Source organism: Myxine glutinosa, chromosome 1 (genome assembly GCF_964187855.1).
Source record: "Myxine glutinosa chromosome 1, kmMyxGlut1.1, whole genome shotgun sequence".
In the NCBI taxonomy this organism is placed as follows: domain Eukaryota; kingdom Metazoa; phylum Chordata; class Myxini; order Myxiniformes; family Myxinidae; genus Myxine; species Myxine glutinosa.
Genome location: NC_136261.1, coordinates 405,911,806 through 405,926,850, shown reverse-complemented (window position 1 = coordinate 405,926,850; position 15,045 = coordinate 405,911,806). Strand labels below are relative to the sequence as shown.

Below are 15,045 nucleotides of genomic sequence, written 5' to 3'. Positions count from 1 at the left end.
GTGCTCTGGACAGATAAGTCAAAGGTAGAGCTATTTGGCCACAGTACCAGAAGACATGTTTGGCGAAAACCAAAGACAGCATTTGAGCACAAGAACCTGATATCAACTGTAAAGCATGGTGGTGGAAATATTATGGTTTGGGGCAGCTGTGCTGCATCAGGGCATGGGCAGCTCACCATCATAGAATCCACTATGAATTCTTCATTGTACCAGAGAGTGCTTGAGGATAAATGTCAGGCCATCTGTCAGGAAGTTGAAGTTCAACCGAAGGTGGACCTTGCAACATGACAATGACCCTAAACATACCAGTAATTCCACCATGAATGTCACGCAGTCAGACCACATAGGGTTGGCCCTGCTGGCAAATAAATAAACACAGTTTTTGTGTATCTTTATTATTGTGTGCTAGAGACGAGAAGAATTGTAAGTTTATTTAGCCCCGAAGAGCAGGGATGGCCTGTATGCCGGTCAGGGGGCTTGCCGGTTTGATATGTGCACACAGAAGATGCAAGAAGAAGATGCAAGAAGCAAGCAGCAAAAATGTGATTTTTGAGTGTGTTTGTGTACTTTGCTGTGCTTTCTCTCCCCTCCAATCTGCTTTCCAAAAAGGACAGGTCCTGGGTCATAGAACTGTAAATAAGGAGTAGGTTTTGTGCTTGTGTATAAAAATGCTGCCCACCGGCTCTATGTTTAGTTTGAAAACAATTCCGCAATTCGGTTAATTGTGGGCGTGATTCTGTTAGAGTAGCTACTCAATGCAGTAGGTGGGACATATTTAGTGTTTTAAAACTGTCGCATACACGGGTTAGAGTAAATGTTAGAGGGAACCACATCTATATGTCACAATTGTCACATGTAAACGTAAAAGTTAGTCCCAGATCTTTCTCAAAACCGGTTGTTCCAATTTTTGTAGGTTCGACTCGGGGACGAGTCTGACAAGGGAGAGGGGTGGTGTTGCGGTTTTGAGTTTTGTACAGTCAGTATAATAAAGGTTAAAATTTCCCCCTCATAGTTAGTCACACAAGCAACATGTAGCCTCGCGATGGTGTAGTTATTTCTTAGTATTTGTGAGCTTAGTCCTTTTCCTATGTTAGTTCTGCGTTGAGTAGAGTAAGGAGAATAGGTCCTACTTCTACTGACTCTCCAGCCTCCCTAGCCTCATGCCCCTTTGCGCTGACTTTGGTTCATTTTGGGCGAATTAACACGAGGCAGGCCTAGGAGGGTCGGGGCGGAGCCGAATGAGGGCGGCAGAAGAGCTGATGGTAAGCACGAGCCGCCAATCAGGGCTCAGAGGTTGTGGCGGCAGCACTGCATCACAGGGCATGGTTGGAAGGTTCGAGAGGGTTCAAGAAGGTTCGGGGCAAATCTATATAAGCGTTGCGCAAAGCCCCCGAGAGGACTCGCAGCTGATGGGAGGACTCGCGAGGACTCGCAAGGACTCACGCGCACTGACCAACCAGGAGGACTCGTTGACGAGCAGGAGTTGAGAGCGCCAAAGAACTTTGAGAGATACGCGGGTGAAGAAAGACGCGCATGAACCGGCATACGCGCTATTATAAAGTGACGCTTGGTTGAGCTGGAGGCTGAGCCGCGTACAGTGCATTAAGTAACGCGAGTGATAACGGCTGTGTAACCGCCAGCCACGCTGAGAGATGCGTATTTGCCATTCTACCTCATCGGCTGCTTTTGTTTGGGAGACGCGCTACGAGATTCCTTCCACCGCCTGCTGCCATCTTCGCGGGATGTGCTGGGACCATGGAGAGTTGGACAGGGCCATTCCTGGACGACCACGTCGACGCCTTTGGCTGGAACATCAACCCATCTGCAATTCCCTCTGTGAGTGTGACAGGCCCGAGTCTGGGAAGTAAGATAAGACTGACTAAGTGCTGCTCTGTGTCTCTGTTTTCCGATCATTGTACATACGTGTGGGAATAATAATTAAACCCGTGTTCTTCCTTTTCCATTCGATCGTCCTCGTGATTTCCTCATTGACTAAGCGTGGTACTAATAAAACCGCTCGAATCGGGTTCCACTACTAAGACTGCATGGAACACGTGGTACTCAATCCGCTCTGCGTACCCAAATCACACGTGGCTCGTGTGAGGCTTGCTTCCTCGCTTCCGTGGCGGCGCATGGATTTAGGTACGAGCGAGATTTGGTCCCGAAACCCGACCTTGTGTTTTGCCCGGAATAGGCGTTTCAAGTCTCTCGGTTCCGTCAAGCCCAGAAAGAACAAGGGGATTAACCCCCCCCCCCCCCCCTTGGTAAGGGGAAGAAGGGCGGCGGAGAACCGTAACAATATATATATATGTATGTATATATATATATATACATATATATATATATTGTTGTGGATCTGCCGCCGGCCTTCTCCCCTTATCAAGGGGGGATTAACCCCCCTTGTCTTTACTGACCTGGCGTGACCCGAGACCTATTACGTCCCTTCCAGACAGCGCTGAATAGGGTTGTAGGACCAAATTCGCTGTTACCTTAGTAATAGCGCTGCCCTGGAAGCGAGGGAATAAGCCTCGCACGAACCACGTGTGATGGTGATACGCCGAGCGGTTTGCGTACGTGATCCGCGCTATTATTAGTTACTATACCCGATTGGAGAGATCTTATTCGTACCACGCTTAGTCAATGGAGAAATCACAAAGGCGATCAAATTGGAAGAAAAGGAAGAACAAATATGTTTAATTAAGATTGCACGTATTTACAACTCAGGACGAAGAGACACAGGGAAATCCTGAAACAGTCTTGCTCTTAATACCCCAGGACAAACGGGCCCATCTCACACACACACTCACACGGGGATTGCTGATGGGTAGGATGATGTTCACCAGCTCCGCGGTGGTCGTACAGGATCGGCTCCGTCTCACTCTCCATGGTCCCGGCTCGTTCCATGAAGATGGAGGTAGGCGAAAGATGGAGGTAGGTTACTCAGCCGTGTTCACTCGCTTTGGCCGAACTGCGTGAGTTAACAACGCCCTGTCTGCGCCCACGTATTCCATGTAACAAGGTTCATTCAGCGCGCGTGATTCCCGTCAAGCGCGTCTCCTTCCTTCGTACTCAAAAGTCACTTCAGCGCACCTCTCCCATAACCCTGGTCTGCGCGCAACTCTCTCGACTCACCAGCGCCTCTCCCTTCTCATTACTGAGGTGGGGGCCTCGCGCAAACGGTTTTATTGCCATGCCCTTAGAACCCTCTGGAACTCACCAGACGCGCTTCACCACGCCCTCTCACGCCATGCTGCTCGGGCTCTGATTGGCTGGTGGCTCTTACCGTCCCCACTGCTGCCGTGCCGAGCTCAACCCTCCTTCACCTTTCGAGGCCCTGCCTCGTATTAACTTGACTAGGGGACAGCCAAATGGGACGCGGGATGGATTGCGCCCATAGAGGTAGAATGGAGGTTGGAGCAAAATGATTGTAGGGCCGATTCTCCTGTCTTTACACAACACAGGTACTAAGAGAGGAAATGGCCTATTCTTACACATACTAAGACATAACTATACTACAAATAGGCCCATATGTTGCTCGTGTGACTAACTATGGGGGGCAAACCTTTAACCTTTAATGACTTCAATGTGCCAATCTCAAAACCGCAGCAATATATATATATATATGTGTATGTATATGCACCATGGTAGAATAAAGATTCATATTCGTATCTGTCTTTGTTTCATTCAAATATCTTTACCTTTTTTTGGAGAAAAAGAATAGGTAATGATACTTTTCAACATGCCCTGTACATATTCTTGGTACTTGTGCAATATTTTAAGCTATAATAGAATAGACACAAGTAATAAATAATGTTGGTGTTTTATTTCTTGGAGGTTGAGAATGATTCACTGATTTCTGAGTAGTTTGTGGATGATTTGGAGCAGAGATCAACACTCCCGGTGTGCTCCGTATGTGCAGGTGAAACCAGGATGTAGAACTCCAAAGAGGAGCAAAAAGATCCTCAAAACACCTTCAGCTTCAGATAACTCTCCAATGGATGCGGTGAATGCACAATAATTGTTTATTCCTCACATTTTACTCTGATGTGGAGTGACACAAAAATAACATTTTACCTCCGCCAACGAAGGTGAGCATAGGTTATGTTTTCACCCCTGTCTGTCTGTCTGGTTATGTTTACACCACAATAAAGAACTGTTGAAGAAAATGAAACAAGTGTTTACGGTAGGACTCAGAAAAGACACTGAAGTGCAGACTGATCACGCCAATGGAATCTCTTTCACTACGAGGTTGGACAGGAAGTGGGCGTATGAATGTCTATGTTCGAACACGTCCATTACGCCACGACGCAGTAGTACAGACTTGTACCAAACTATCCTGGTCCAAACATTACACAGCCCCATTTTGTTACCATAAGAACATGTACAAAAATGATTTAACCATTTAAATCAGGTAAAAAAAAAAGTCCCAAATCTTGGGATACTCTTTAATTAAAATCAAAATTTTATTAAAATTAAAATTAAAATTTCCCTTTGAAAATGCAAAAGCAAAAAAAAATGGCACAATCCCGGAAATTTTTAAATATTAAAAAAACCCGGCCGGACGGATATTTAAAGACCGAAAAGGAGAACATGTCCGGGAAAAACCTGGACGTATGGTAACCCTAGTGGTGCTGAGAGTGTTATGGAAATAAGCCTTGTCAAGGAGAAAATAACGAGATTTTGATATACTAGGGCATGCCCGTACTATATATAAGCTAGGACGTGCCCGTACGTGGGTGCCCGTTCCTTGCCAAAAAAAAAAAAAAAAAAAAATTTGTGTAGGGGTGTGTGTGTGTAAACATCCTAGGGCGTGCCCGTACGTGGGTGCAAAAAATCATGCGTGCAAACAACAACAACAAAAAAAAACTTTGAAACCACGTGGCAGTAACGACCACAGAACCCCCCCCCCCTCTATTTACATGAATGGTTTGGTCCATTCGCAACGACCACAGAACCCCCCCCCTCTATTTACATGCAATGGTTTGGTCCATTCGCAACGCCAAAGCGAACGGCGAACGGCTAAATCGCCATAGCTCGGTAAGTACTTGTCCGATTAATTTCAAACCTTGAAAAGGCACATCCTCGGGTCCCCAGCAATATACCTGGCAAGTTTCAAGTATATCGGACCGGTAGTTGTCGAGAAATCGTTGTCGCATACACACACACACACATACACACACACATACACACAGAGATTAATGGAATTATAGATAGATATACAGTCACGTGAAAATGTAAGTACACCCCATGTAAAGTTTTGACTTTTTCAACATATTTCAACATAAAGCTACTTGATCTTCATTTCAACAATATTGATAGATAAAGGTGATATAATATAACAAATATCATGAAACATTTACATTTTGTACTCCATTGTATAATTTAAATAAACATAAATGCAAATTTCACTTGTGGAAAAAGTAAGTACACCCCATGAAATGTTTTTAAAATCTTTTTAACATATGTGGACATATCAATATTTGATCTTCATTTCAACAGTATCTATAGATAAAGGTTATCTAATTGAACAAAAAACAATGAAAAATTGACTTTGCAATAATTTATTCAACAAAAAATTGTTGAACAGCATGCACAATTGCATGCACAGCTCGTTTCAAATCCCCCCACAACATCTCGATGGGATTTAGATCTGGGCTTTCACTTGGCCATTCCAGAACCCTCCATTTCTTTCTTTTCAGCCATTCCTTGGTGGATTTACTAGTATGTTTAGGGTCATTGTCATGTTGCAAGGTCCACCTTCAGTTGAGCTTCAACTTTCCGACAGATGGCCTCACATTATCCTCAAGCACCCTCTGGTACAATGAAGAATTCATAGTGGATTCTATGATGGTGAGCTGCCCAGGCCCTGATGCAGCAAAGCTGCCCCAAACCAGAATATTTCCACCACCATGCTTTACAGTTGGTATCAGGTTCTTGTGCTCAAATGCTGTCTTTGGTTTTCGCCAAACATGTCTTCTGGTACTGTGGCCAAATAGCTCTACCTTTGACTCATATTTCCAGAACGCATTGTTCCAGAAGTGCTGGTCTTTGCCGAGGTGTTCATTGGCAAACTTTAGTCTTGCCCTGATGTTCTTTCTGGACAGCAAAGGTTTTCTCCTGGCACACTTCCCATGTAGATCAAATTTGTGCAGCCTCTTTCTAATGGTAGACTCGTGCACTTTGACATCAACAGTGGCAAGAGCTACCTGCAGGACCCGTGATGACATTCTGGGGGTTCTTAGAGACTTCTTTCAGCATCTTGCGGTCTGCTCTCGGGCTGAACTTGCTGGGGCGGCCTGGCCTGAACAAGTTGGCAGTTGTTTGGAATCTTCTCCACTTGTAGATGATCTTCGGGACAGTCGAACGATTGATTTCAAATTGTTTGGAGATCTTTTTAAATCCCTTTCCAGTCTCGTAGGCATCTATAACCTTCTTTCTGAAGGCCTCAGAGAGCTCTTTTGATCTAGGCATGGTGACGCCGCACATTTCAACAACAAAGAGCAAACCAAACTAAATGTCTGAGGTTTAAATAAGACAGGTTCCTCCAAGATCCTCTCTAACAATGTTCTAATCATTTGCACCTGAGCTGATGCACCTGATTGTAATTTTAGGTATTTGAAGTAGTGATAAATGTAGGGGTGTACTTACTTTTTCCACATGCAAAATGTGCATTTATGTTTATTTAAATTATACAATGGACTACAAAATGTAAATGTTTCATGATATTTGTTATATTATATCACCTTTATCTATCAATATTGTTGAAATGAAGATCAAATGGCTGTATGTTGAAATATGTTGAAAACATCAAAACTTTACATGGGGTGTACTTACTTTTTCGCGTGACTGTATAGTTACATTTATAGGGGGTAGGCAATGGATTACCTTAGTCCAGGTAGAAGTGTATAGTATAGTGTGCTCCGAATGTCCCGATGAAGAAGAAGAACCCCTAGGTACGATAAGTAGGGATCCGTTAGATCGGATGTTGTGTAAGTGTATATTTGTCCCCGTGACAAGGGGTGGTGCCATGTTTATTAGTTAGGGATTAATGGTAAATCCCCTGTATGTAAATTACCTCTGTGGTTTTTTTTCACCTTTGTTCCTTATGACAATGCACTACACACACAATGCACTACAGCCAAGCCAAGTAATCAGCATGAATTATAACATTAAATAAAAGTAACCGGAAACAGGACATTGGGCACCACCAATGATACCACCGCACACCATCACAAAGGCTGGCCAGTGGCCGTGAGGCCACACCCCGAAGAACGATTGGTTAGGACGACCATAGGGTGAGGAGATGGACTCGCTGATTGGAGCACGCACAGACATCATGTAAGAGCCTTGGAAACAAAGGATTGTGTTCTGACATTTTCCTTGTCTTGCGCCAAGAACATTGATGAGAACGGTCGCATATACTCTCTCTGCTTCTGGATTTGAAAGCGAACGGTCACATATATCTCTTGCGTTGGGACATTGGGGTGCATGCAGTCGGCATTTTATATATCTTGGCTTTTGGGTTCGACGAAAGGTGGTCGCACATATGCTTCTTCTTGCTCGGAATTTGATAGCGAACAGTTGGAGGTTTCGTGGTCCCGGGCTATTGAAGATGCATGCTCCGCTCTTGCTCTTGGTGTCCCGAGTTACTGCAGATGGTCGCGGCTCGTGTTCCTTCTTTTCTTGGTCCGGACGATCGCTTCGAGCGACTGCATTGTCCTTTCGCTGGCTCGTTGGTGCTGGCTGTGCGGCGGCTGTCTGAGCTGAGAAACCGTGGTGCTGTGTGGGCAGATGGTGAGAACGGGCGCGGCCTGCTCGCTTCGCGCTTGGCGGCTAGAGGAGTGAACTGCGTGCCAAGGCCTGTTCCCACGCATGGACTTCACGCCAACCAGTGTGCTTTCCCGCGCAGGGACGCGGGGCTTGTGACGATCCTGGACAATCCTGGACGATGAAGGGGACCAGAGCTAAGTACACAAAAAACATTCATTATTTTATAGTTATTTTAGCCCTTGTTTTGTATACAAGTCTGTATAGGAGCGCTCCATTTAGGAATCTTAGTTTTATCGTGCATTTTCTTTGTTTCCTGGCATTTATTTTGTTACACATTATTTGTTGCACATTTTAATTTCATGTCAGTTTGAGTTGATTCACAGGATCGAAGACTTCCAGTGGGATCCGTGCAGGTAAGAGCTTTGCTACCCTTCGCTGCCCTCCCACGTGCGTATAAAGAAGGTCTGCCATTGTTGACTGAACTCCTCGGAGTGTAAAGCTCGATCGGCTGCCCGTTACCTTGGATGATCTTAATCCCCAGGAACACAACAATATATATATATACTAGCTTGGCTCGGCTCGCTACGCTCGCCTCACCACGCGTCATTACAGAGAAACAGACTTGTTTTAGCTGAGGATAATGAATGTACCTGAGTGCTATGTGGTCATGATTTACACCAATCATAATACAAACAATTATTTTACACAAATTTATTTGTGGTGTTTATGATATTACATTTTTATAAGCAATTTAGGTTGAAGTTTTAGGTTGAAAAAAAAAACAATTCAAAAAAGAACCCATCAGCACATACATACGGGAGCGGTAGGTGCAGACTTGAAGTTTGGAATAATTACACCTCACCACCACGAAATTCAAAACACCCCACCACCACGTAATTACAAACACCTCACCACCAAGTAATTCAAAACTACTCACCACCATGTAATTCAAAACTACTCACCACCACGTAATTCAAAACCCCTCACCACCATGTAATTCAAAACACCTCACCACCAAGTAATTTAAAACACCTCACCACCACATAATTCAAAACACCTCACCACCACGTAATTCAAAACACCTCACCACCACATAATTCAAAACACCTCACCACCATGTAATTATAAACACCTCACCACCATGTAATTATAAACACCCCACCACCATGTTATTCAAAACACCCCAACACAACACAAAATGTGAGGTTAATTCAAAACACCTCACCACTACGTAATTCAAAACACCTCACCACCACGTAATTCAAAACACCTCAGCACCACGTAATTCAAAACACCTCACCACCACGTAATTCAAAACACCTCACCACCATGTAATTATAAACACCTCACCACCACGTAATTCAAAACACCACAACAACAACAACACAACATGCATTTTAAAGGCCATTTTCCCTGCTAGAGCGGGGGTTAGCCTTGCGGTCCCCATGACAATCTTCTCCATTTTGCCCTATTTTCTGCATCTCTCCTTGTTAACCCCCTTGCCCGCATTTCTTCTTCCACCATCTTTAGCCAAGTCTTTCTCGGTCTTCCCCGTCTTCTGCTTCCTTCTACATTCATTTCCATCACTCTTCTCAACCAGTCACTTTCATCCTTCCTCAACACATGACCAAACCATCTCAACCTGTTCCTCTTCACAGCATCAATCACAGGCTCTAGTCCCATCATCTTTCGCAATTCATCATTTGTCTTCCTCTCTCTCAACGATACTCCGCACATCCGTCGAACCATTCGCATTTCCACCCTTTCCAACCTTCGTTGCTGCTCTACGTTCATTACCCATGTCTCGCTCCCATAAATCATAACACTTCTCACACATGCAGCATACACCTTTCCCTTCAGCTTCAACGACACTCCCCTCATCATCAGCACGCCACTCAGTTCCCGAAACTTCTTCCATGCACATCTCACTCGAGCAACCGTTGCCAAGTCTGATCCACCTCAGCACCACGTAATTCAAAACACCTCACCACCACGTAATTCAAAACACCTCACCACCACGTAATTCAAAACACCTCACCACCATGTAATTCAAAACACCTCACCACCACGTAGTTCAAAACACCTCACCACCACGTGATTCAAAACACCTCACCACAACGTAATTCAAAACACCTCACCACCACGTGATTCAAAACACTTCACCACCACGTCATTCAAAACACCTCACCAACAACGTTATTAAAAACACTTCACAACCACAGAAACAAAAGTTTGAGGGAGTAGTTCAGTGACAACACAGACACTGCCCACATACACTACTGACTAAGTTAGGGATATTGTGGGAGTGAGTTTTTTTTTTTTGTAGGGGTTAGGGTTAGGGTATTGAAATCAAAAATGCTGTGTTTTTTCACACTCATTAATAACCATAGAATTAGGACCAACAACTTTTTTCAACATAATTAATACACAAAATTTACCACACCGAAGAACCTGCCAATATCCCTAACTTATTGTGAGTAGTGTATGTAGATATATAGATGGATGACTGTACCTGAGTTGCTGTTTTGTCATGGTTTACACCAATCATAATACAAACAATTATTTTGCACAATGTATTTGTAATATACGTGATATTACATTTTATAAACAATTGAAGTTGAAGATTTAAATAATAATAAAAAGATTCGAAAAAAAAAAAGACTTTTTCAAAAATTTTCTTTGAAAAATACCCTTAGGACATACCCATGGGAGAAATAGGTTAATATCAGAAGTTTGGTACGATTACACAAAAGTTTGAGGGAGTAGTTCAATGACAACATAACACAGGACAGACACTGCACAGATATATATTGTTATGTCGGTAGGGTAGAGCAATATCTAGAGCCAGGTAGATCTGAATAGGTAACGTGCTTCGACTGTCGCGATAGGGATTCTGCCTGTAATAAGTTCCATGTGTAGTCCGGGTTGTCGGGTTAAGATGTCTGCTTGTGAACATACCAGGATGTTTGAGTGTTAGATAGTGTCGGGATTAAGATAAACCCCTGTGTGTCACACCTGGTAGCCAAACCTTTGTCCCTTATGGCAATGCACTCATTTCAACACTTAGACAGGCCCTTAGCACAACATTAAATAATTCCCTTCCCTGACAAGGACTTCGGAAGAGAACAGGCAAGAGGCCAGTTCGGGGCACCGCCGCATGGGTCGCAGCCAGCTACACCTCCGGCAGGCCTCAAGTAGCATGAGCTGTGACCACACTACAGGCCTGTGATTCGGTGGAGGGCACTGATTGGGTGGCGCGCCAAGGCTGACGTCACCGCCGCAAGGTTATATAGGGGCGCGCCGAACGACATTTCCCCTCTTGCAGCCCCCTCTTGCATTTGAGCAGTTCTCTCTCTTGCGGGTGGAGGACGTCGTGGTGAGGTGAAGGGAGAGGATGTCATGGTGAGGTGAAGGGAGAGGACGTCGTGGTGAAGTGAAGGGAGAGGACGTCGTGGCGAGGTGAAGGGAGAGGACGTCGTGGTGAAGTGAAGGGAGAGGACGTCGTGGTGAAGTGAAGGGAGAGGACGTCGTGGTGAAGTGAAGGGAGAGGACGTCGTGGTGAGGTGAAGGGAGAGGATGTTGTGGTTCTCAGGCTTGCCGCTGGAGCATGGTGAGGCCTAGCGGCGCGTGGAACCAAGTGGACTGCGGCCTTCTCCCCGCACGGGACGGGGGGCCTGGGCGATTGCATACGACGCACCGAACGATCAGAGCTAAGTGCATGATCAAACACACAACGTTTATTTTGTCATATATCCTCCCCATCTGTATGTGTGTGTGTCTGTAATAGGAGCGCTCCAGTTGGAGGGATTAGACCGGCGCGTTTTATTTTGTATTATCGGCACCCGTGGTAATAAACCTGTTTATTTTTGTACATAATTCCGTTTTTGTTGAGTTAATCGAGCTCACAAAAATGCGTCACCAAAAATATCAGCTCTATCAAAGCAAGCTTACGAAACTGAATGCAACATGGACACCAGGTTTTGTTCAAAATGCTTTGGGTGCTGGTTTCTCTTGGGAAGCTTGTGTCATCTGAAAGAGCAGAGATAAGTCGCCAATTTGTGTCCCTCGCCCCGTCTGTGCTTGTGACTTGACGCCTTAGTTTTTATCGGATTATTTTACTTCATTGTATATAGTTATTATTGATTTCATTCTCCGTTTATTTGTTCGGGATTAAACCCGTTTTGTTTTATTCAAAGCTTTATCCCGGTGTGTACCCTGGTTATAATAGGTACACCGTATCCCTGCATGTCTTAAGAGGCGACAAAGAAGGTTGGCGTCAGGAAGGGCATCCGGCCACAAAAACATTGCCTCAAAAAGAGAACCATGACAATTACAACTACATATGGGCAGGGTACAGCCCGAAGTGGAGATCGGTTTCTGAGGTTTGGGACATGGAATGTAGGGACAATGACAGGGAGATCAGGAGAAGTGGTGGAAGTATTGGTCAGAAGAAGAGTGGACATATGTTGTGTGCAAGAGACGAGATGGAAGGGAAGTGGTGTGAGAATGGTGAAGGGTAGGCAGGGACAGAAATACAAGTTTGTGTAGCAAGGGTGCCCAGAGGGCGTGAATGGTGTTGGTGTCCTGTTTTCTGAGGAGTTTGTAGACAGTGTGGTGAGTGTGACTAGAGTGAGTGATAGGTTGATGATGGTGAAAATGATGATTGGAAAGCTCTTGGTGAACGTCATCTCGGGATATGCTCCGCAGGTTGGTCGGAGCGATGAAGACAAGGACAAGTTCTGGTGTGCGATAGAGAAGCTGATGGAAAACGTGAAAGATGAGGAAGTTGTTATGGTAGGAGGAGACCTAAATGGACATGTGGGAAGGAGTATGGACAGTTTTGAGGGAGTTCATGGGGGTTACGGATATGGTGTGAGAAATGGAGAAGGTGAAAGGATTTTGGAGTTTGCTGATTTGTTGATTTGTAACACTCAGTTCCAGAAAGGGGATAATAAGCTTGTTACATACACGTCAGGTGGGTCGACGACAACCGTTGACTACCTGATGGTGCGTAGGCGAGATAGGGGGCACCTCCAGGACATAAAGGTGATCCCATGGGAGGAGGCTGTTTCACAGCACCACTTGGTTGTCTGCGACATAAGGGTGAAAGGTGCGAGGAGAGCTCGGCGAGTGAAGTACCAACCGAGAATGAAGGTGTGGAGGTTGAAACAGGTGACAGTAAGGGAGGCATTAAAAGAGAGGCTGAGTAGGGTAGAGGATGATGTGGTTGAGCTTGAACGTGGTTGGATGTCCATGAAAGATAGTCTGTTGGGAGCCGTTGGTGAGGTATGTGGATGGACAAAAGGACCACCGAGGCACTTGGAAACATGGTGGTGGGATGAGGAAGTTGGAAAGAGGATTGACGAGAAGAGGAAGAAGTTCAAGGAGTGGCAGAAGGCGAAGGCTACGGGAGCAGAAAAAGCAGAGCATGAAAGTTATAAGGCAGCCAAGAAGGCTGCAAAGAAAGAGGTAGCAAAGGCGCAGGAGGCATGTAGGAAAATGTTCGCAGAACGCGTGGATTCGGAAGAGGGTCAGAGAGCGGTCTTCAGGATTGCAAAGCAGATAGCGAAAGAGAGGTGTGATGTGATGGGGGTGAGTTGCTTGAAGGATGAAGTGGGACAAATCGTTGTGGACCCAGATGGAATTAAAGGAAGATGGAAAAGATATATGGAAATGCTGTTGAATACAGAGAATGAATGGGATGGCAACATAGAGAGTAACCCAGTTTTAGGACCGGCAGAGAAGATAACTAAGAAGGAAGTTGAGGAAGCAATAAAAGCAATGAAGAGTAGAAAAGCGGGAGGGCCGACGGGAGTTGTGGGAGATATGTTGAAGGCAGCAGGAAGTTGGGGTGTGAAGAGAATGACAGAGATCTGTAATCTGGTGTTGAAAGAAGGCCGCATTCCAGTGGTTTGGGAACTGAGTACCCTCGTCCCTCTATACAAGGGGAAAGGTGACCCTCTGGAGTGTGGCTCGTACCGAGCGATAAAGTTATTGGAGCATGGAATGAAGGTATTGGAAAGGGTGTTGGAGAGGAGGATAAGGAAGAAGGTGAAGATCGACGAAATGCAGTTTGGATTTATGCCAGGAAGAGGAACGACAGACGCGCTCTTTATTGTGAGGCAGTTGCAGGAGAAGTACATGGAGAAGAGGAAGAAGTTGTTTCTTGGGTTTGTTGATCAGGAGAAAGCATTCGATAGGGTTCCACGCGAAGTATTGACATGGGCATTGAGGAAGTTAGGAGTGGAGGAATGCTTTATCAGAGTAGTGATGGCAATGTACAAAAGAGCGCACACAGCTGTAAGGATGAAGGACGGGAACAGTGGTGAGTTTGAGGTGAAGGTGGGAGTGCATCAGGGGTCGGTACTAAGTCCACTACTATTTGTAGCTGTGATGGAGGTGCTGGCTCAGAACGTAAAGGAGGGTTTACCGTGGGAGTTGTTGTATGCAGATGATCTGGTGTTGATGGCGGAAAGTATGGATGGACTGAAGGAAAAGATGAACAAGTGGAAGGAATGTATGGAGACAAAAGGTCTGAAGGTGAATATAGGAAAGACGAAGGTGATGGCAAGTGGTAAAGCATGTGGTGAGGTCGAAAGAACTGGGAAGTGGCCATGTGCTGTGTGCAGGAAGGGTGTCGGAGTGAACTCCATTCAATGTACAATGTGCGCTGAGTGGGTTCATCAAAAATGTAGTGGTCTGAGAGGGTCATTAACCAGTATGGCAGCGACATTCAAATGTAAGGTGTGCACAGAGGGAGCTGCAGATGGAGGAAATGTTGAGTTGGATCTTGGAGACGACGTGAAGCTGGAAGGTGTGAAAACATTTTGCTACCTCGGAGACATGCTGAATGGAGAAGGTGGATCAGACACAGCAACAGTTGCTAGAGTGAGATGAGCATGGAAGAAGTTTCGGGAACTGAGTGGCGTGCTGATGAGGAGGGGAGTGTCGTTGAAGCTGAAGGGAAAGGTGTATGCTGCATGTGTGAGAAGTGTTATGATTTATGGGAGCGAGACATGGGTCATGAATGTAGACCAGCAACGAAGGCTGGAAAGGGTGGAAATGCGAATGGTTCGGTGGATGTGCGGAGTATCGTTGAGAGAGAGGAAGACAAATGATGAATTGCGAAAGATGATGCGAATAGAGCCTGTGATTGATGCTGTGAAGAGGACCAGGTTGAGATGGTTTGGTCATGTGTTGAGGAAGGATGAAAGTGACTGGTTGAGAAGAGTGATGGAAATGAATGTAGAAGGAAGTAGAGGACGGGGAAGACCG

At 45.3% G+C, this 15,045-nt stretch overlaps 1 protein-coding gene across 1 annotated transcript in view; it reads left to right on the top strand.

Moving 5' to 3' along the window:
* The first annotated feature begins 3,924 nt into the window (after nt 1-3,924).
* Nucleotides 3,925-15,045, top strand: part of LOC144889859 (uncharacterized) — a 38,024-nt gene continuing 26,903 nt past the window's right edge. The window contains exon 1 of the mRNA XM_078771063.1: nt 3,925-4,003. Within this exon, the coding sequence (XP_078627189.1) occupies nt 3,995-4,003 (9 nt within the window). The 5' untranslated portion in view covers nt 3,925-3,994. The remainder of the gene's footprint in view (nt 4,004-15,045) is intronic.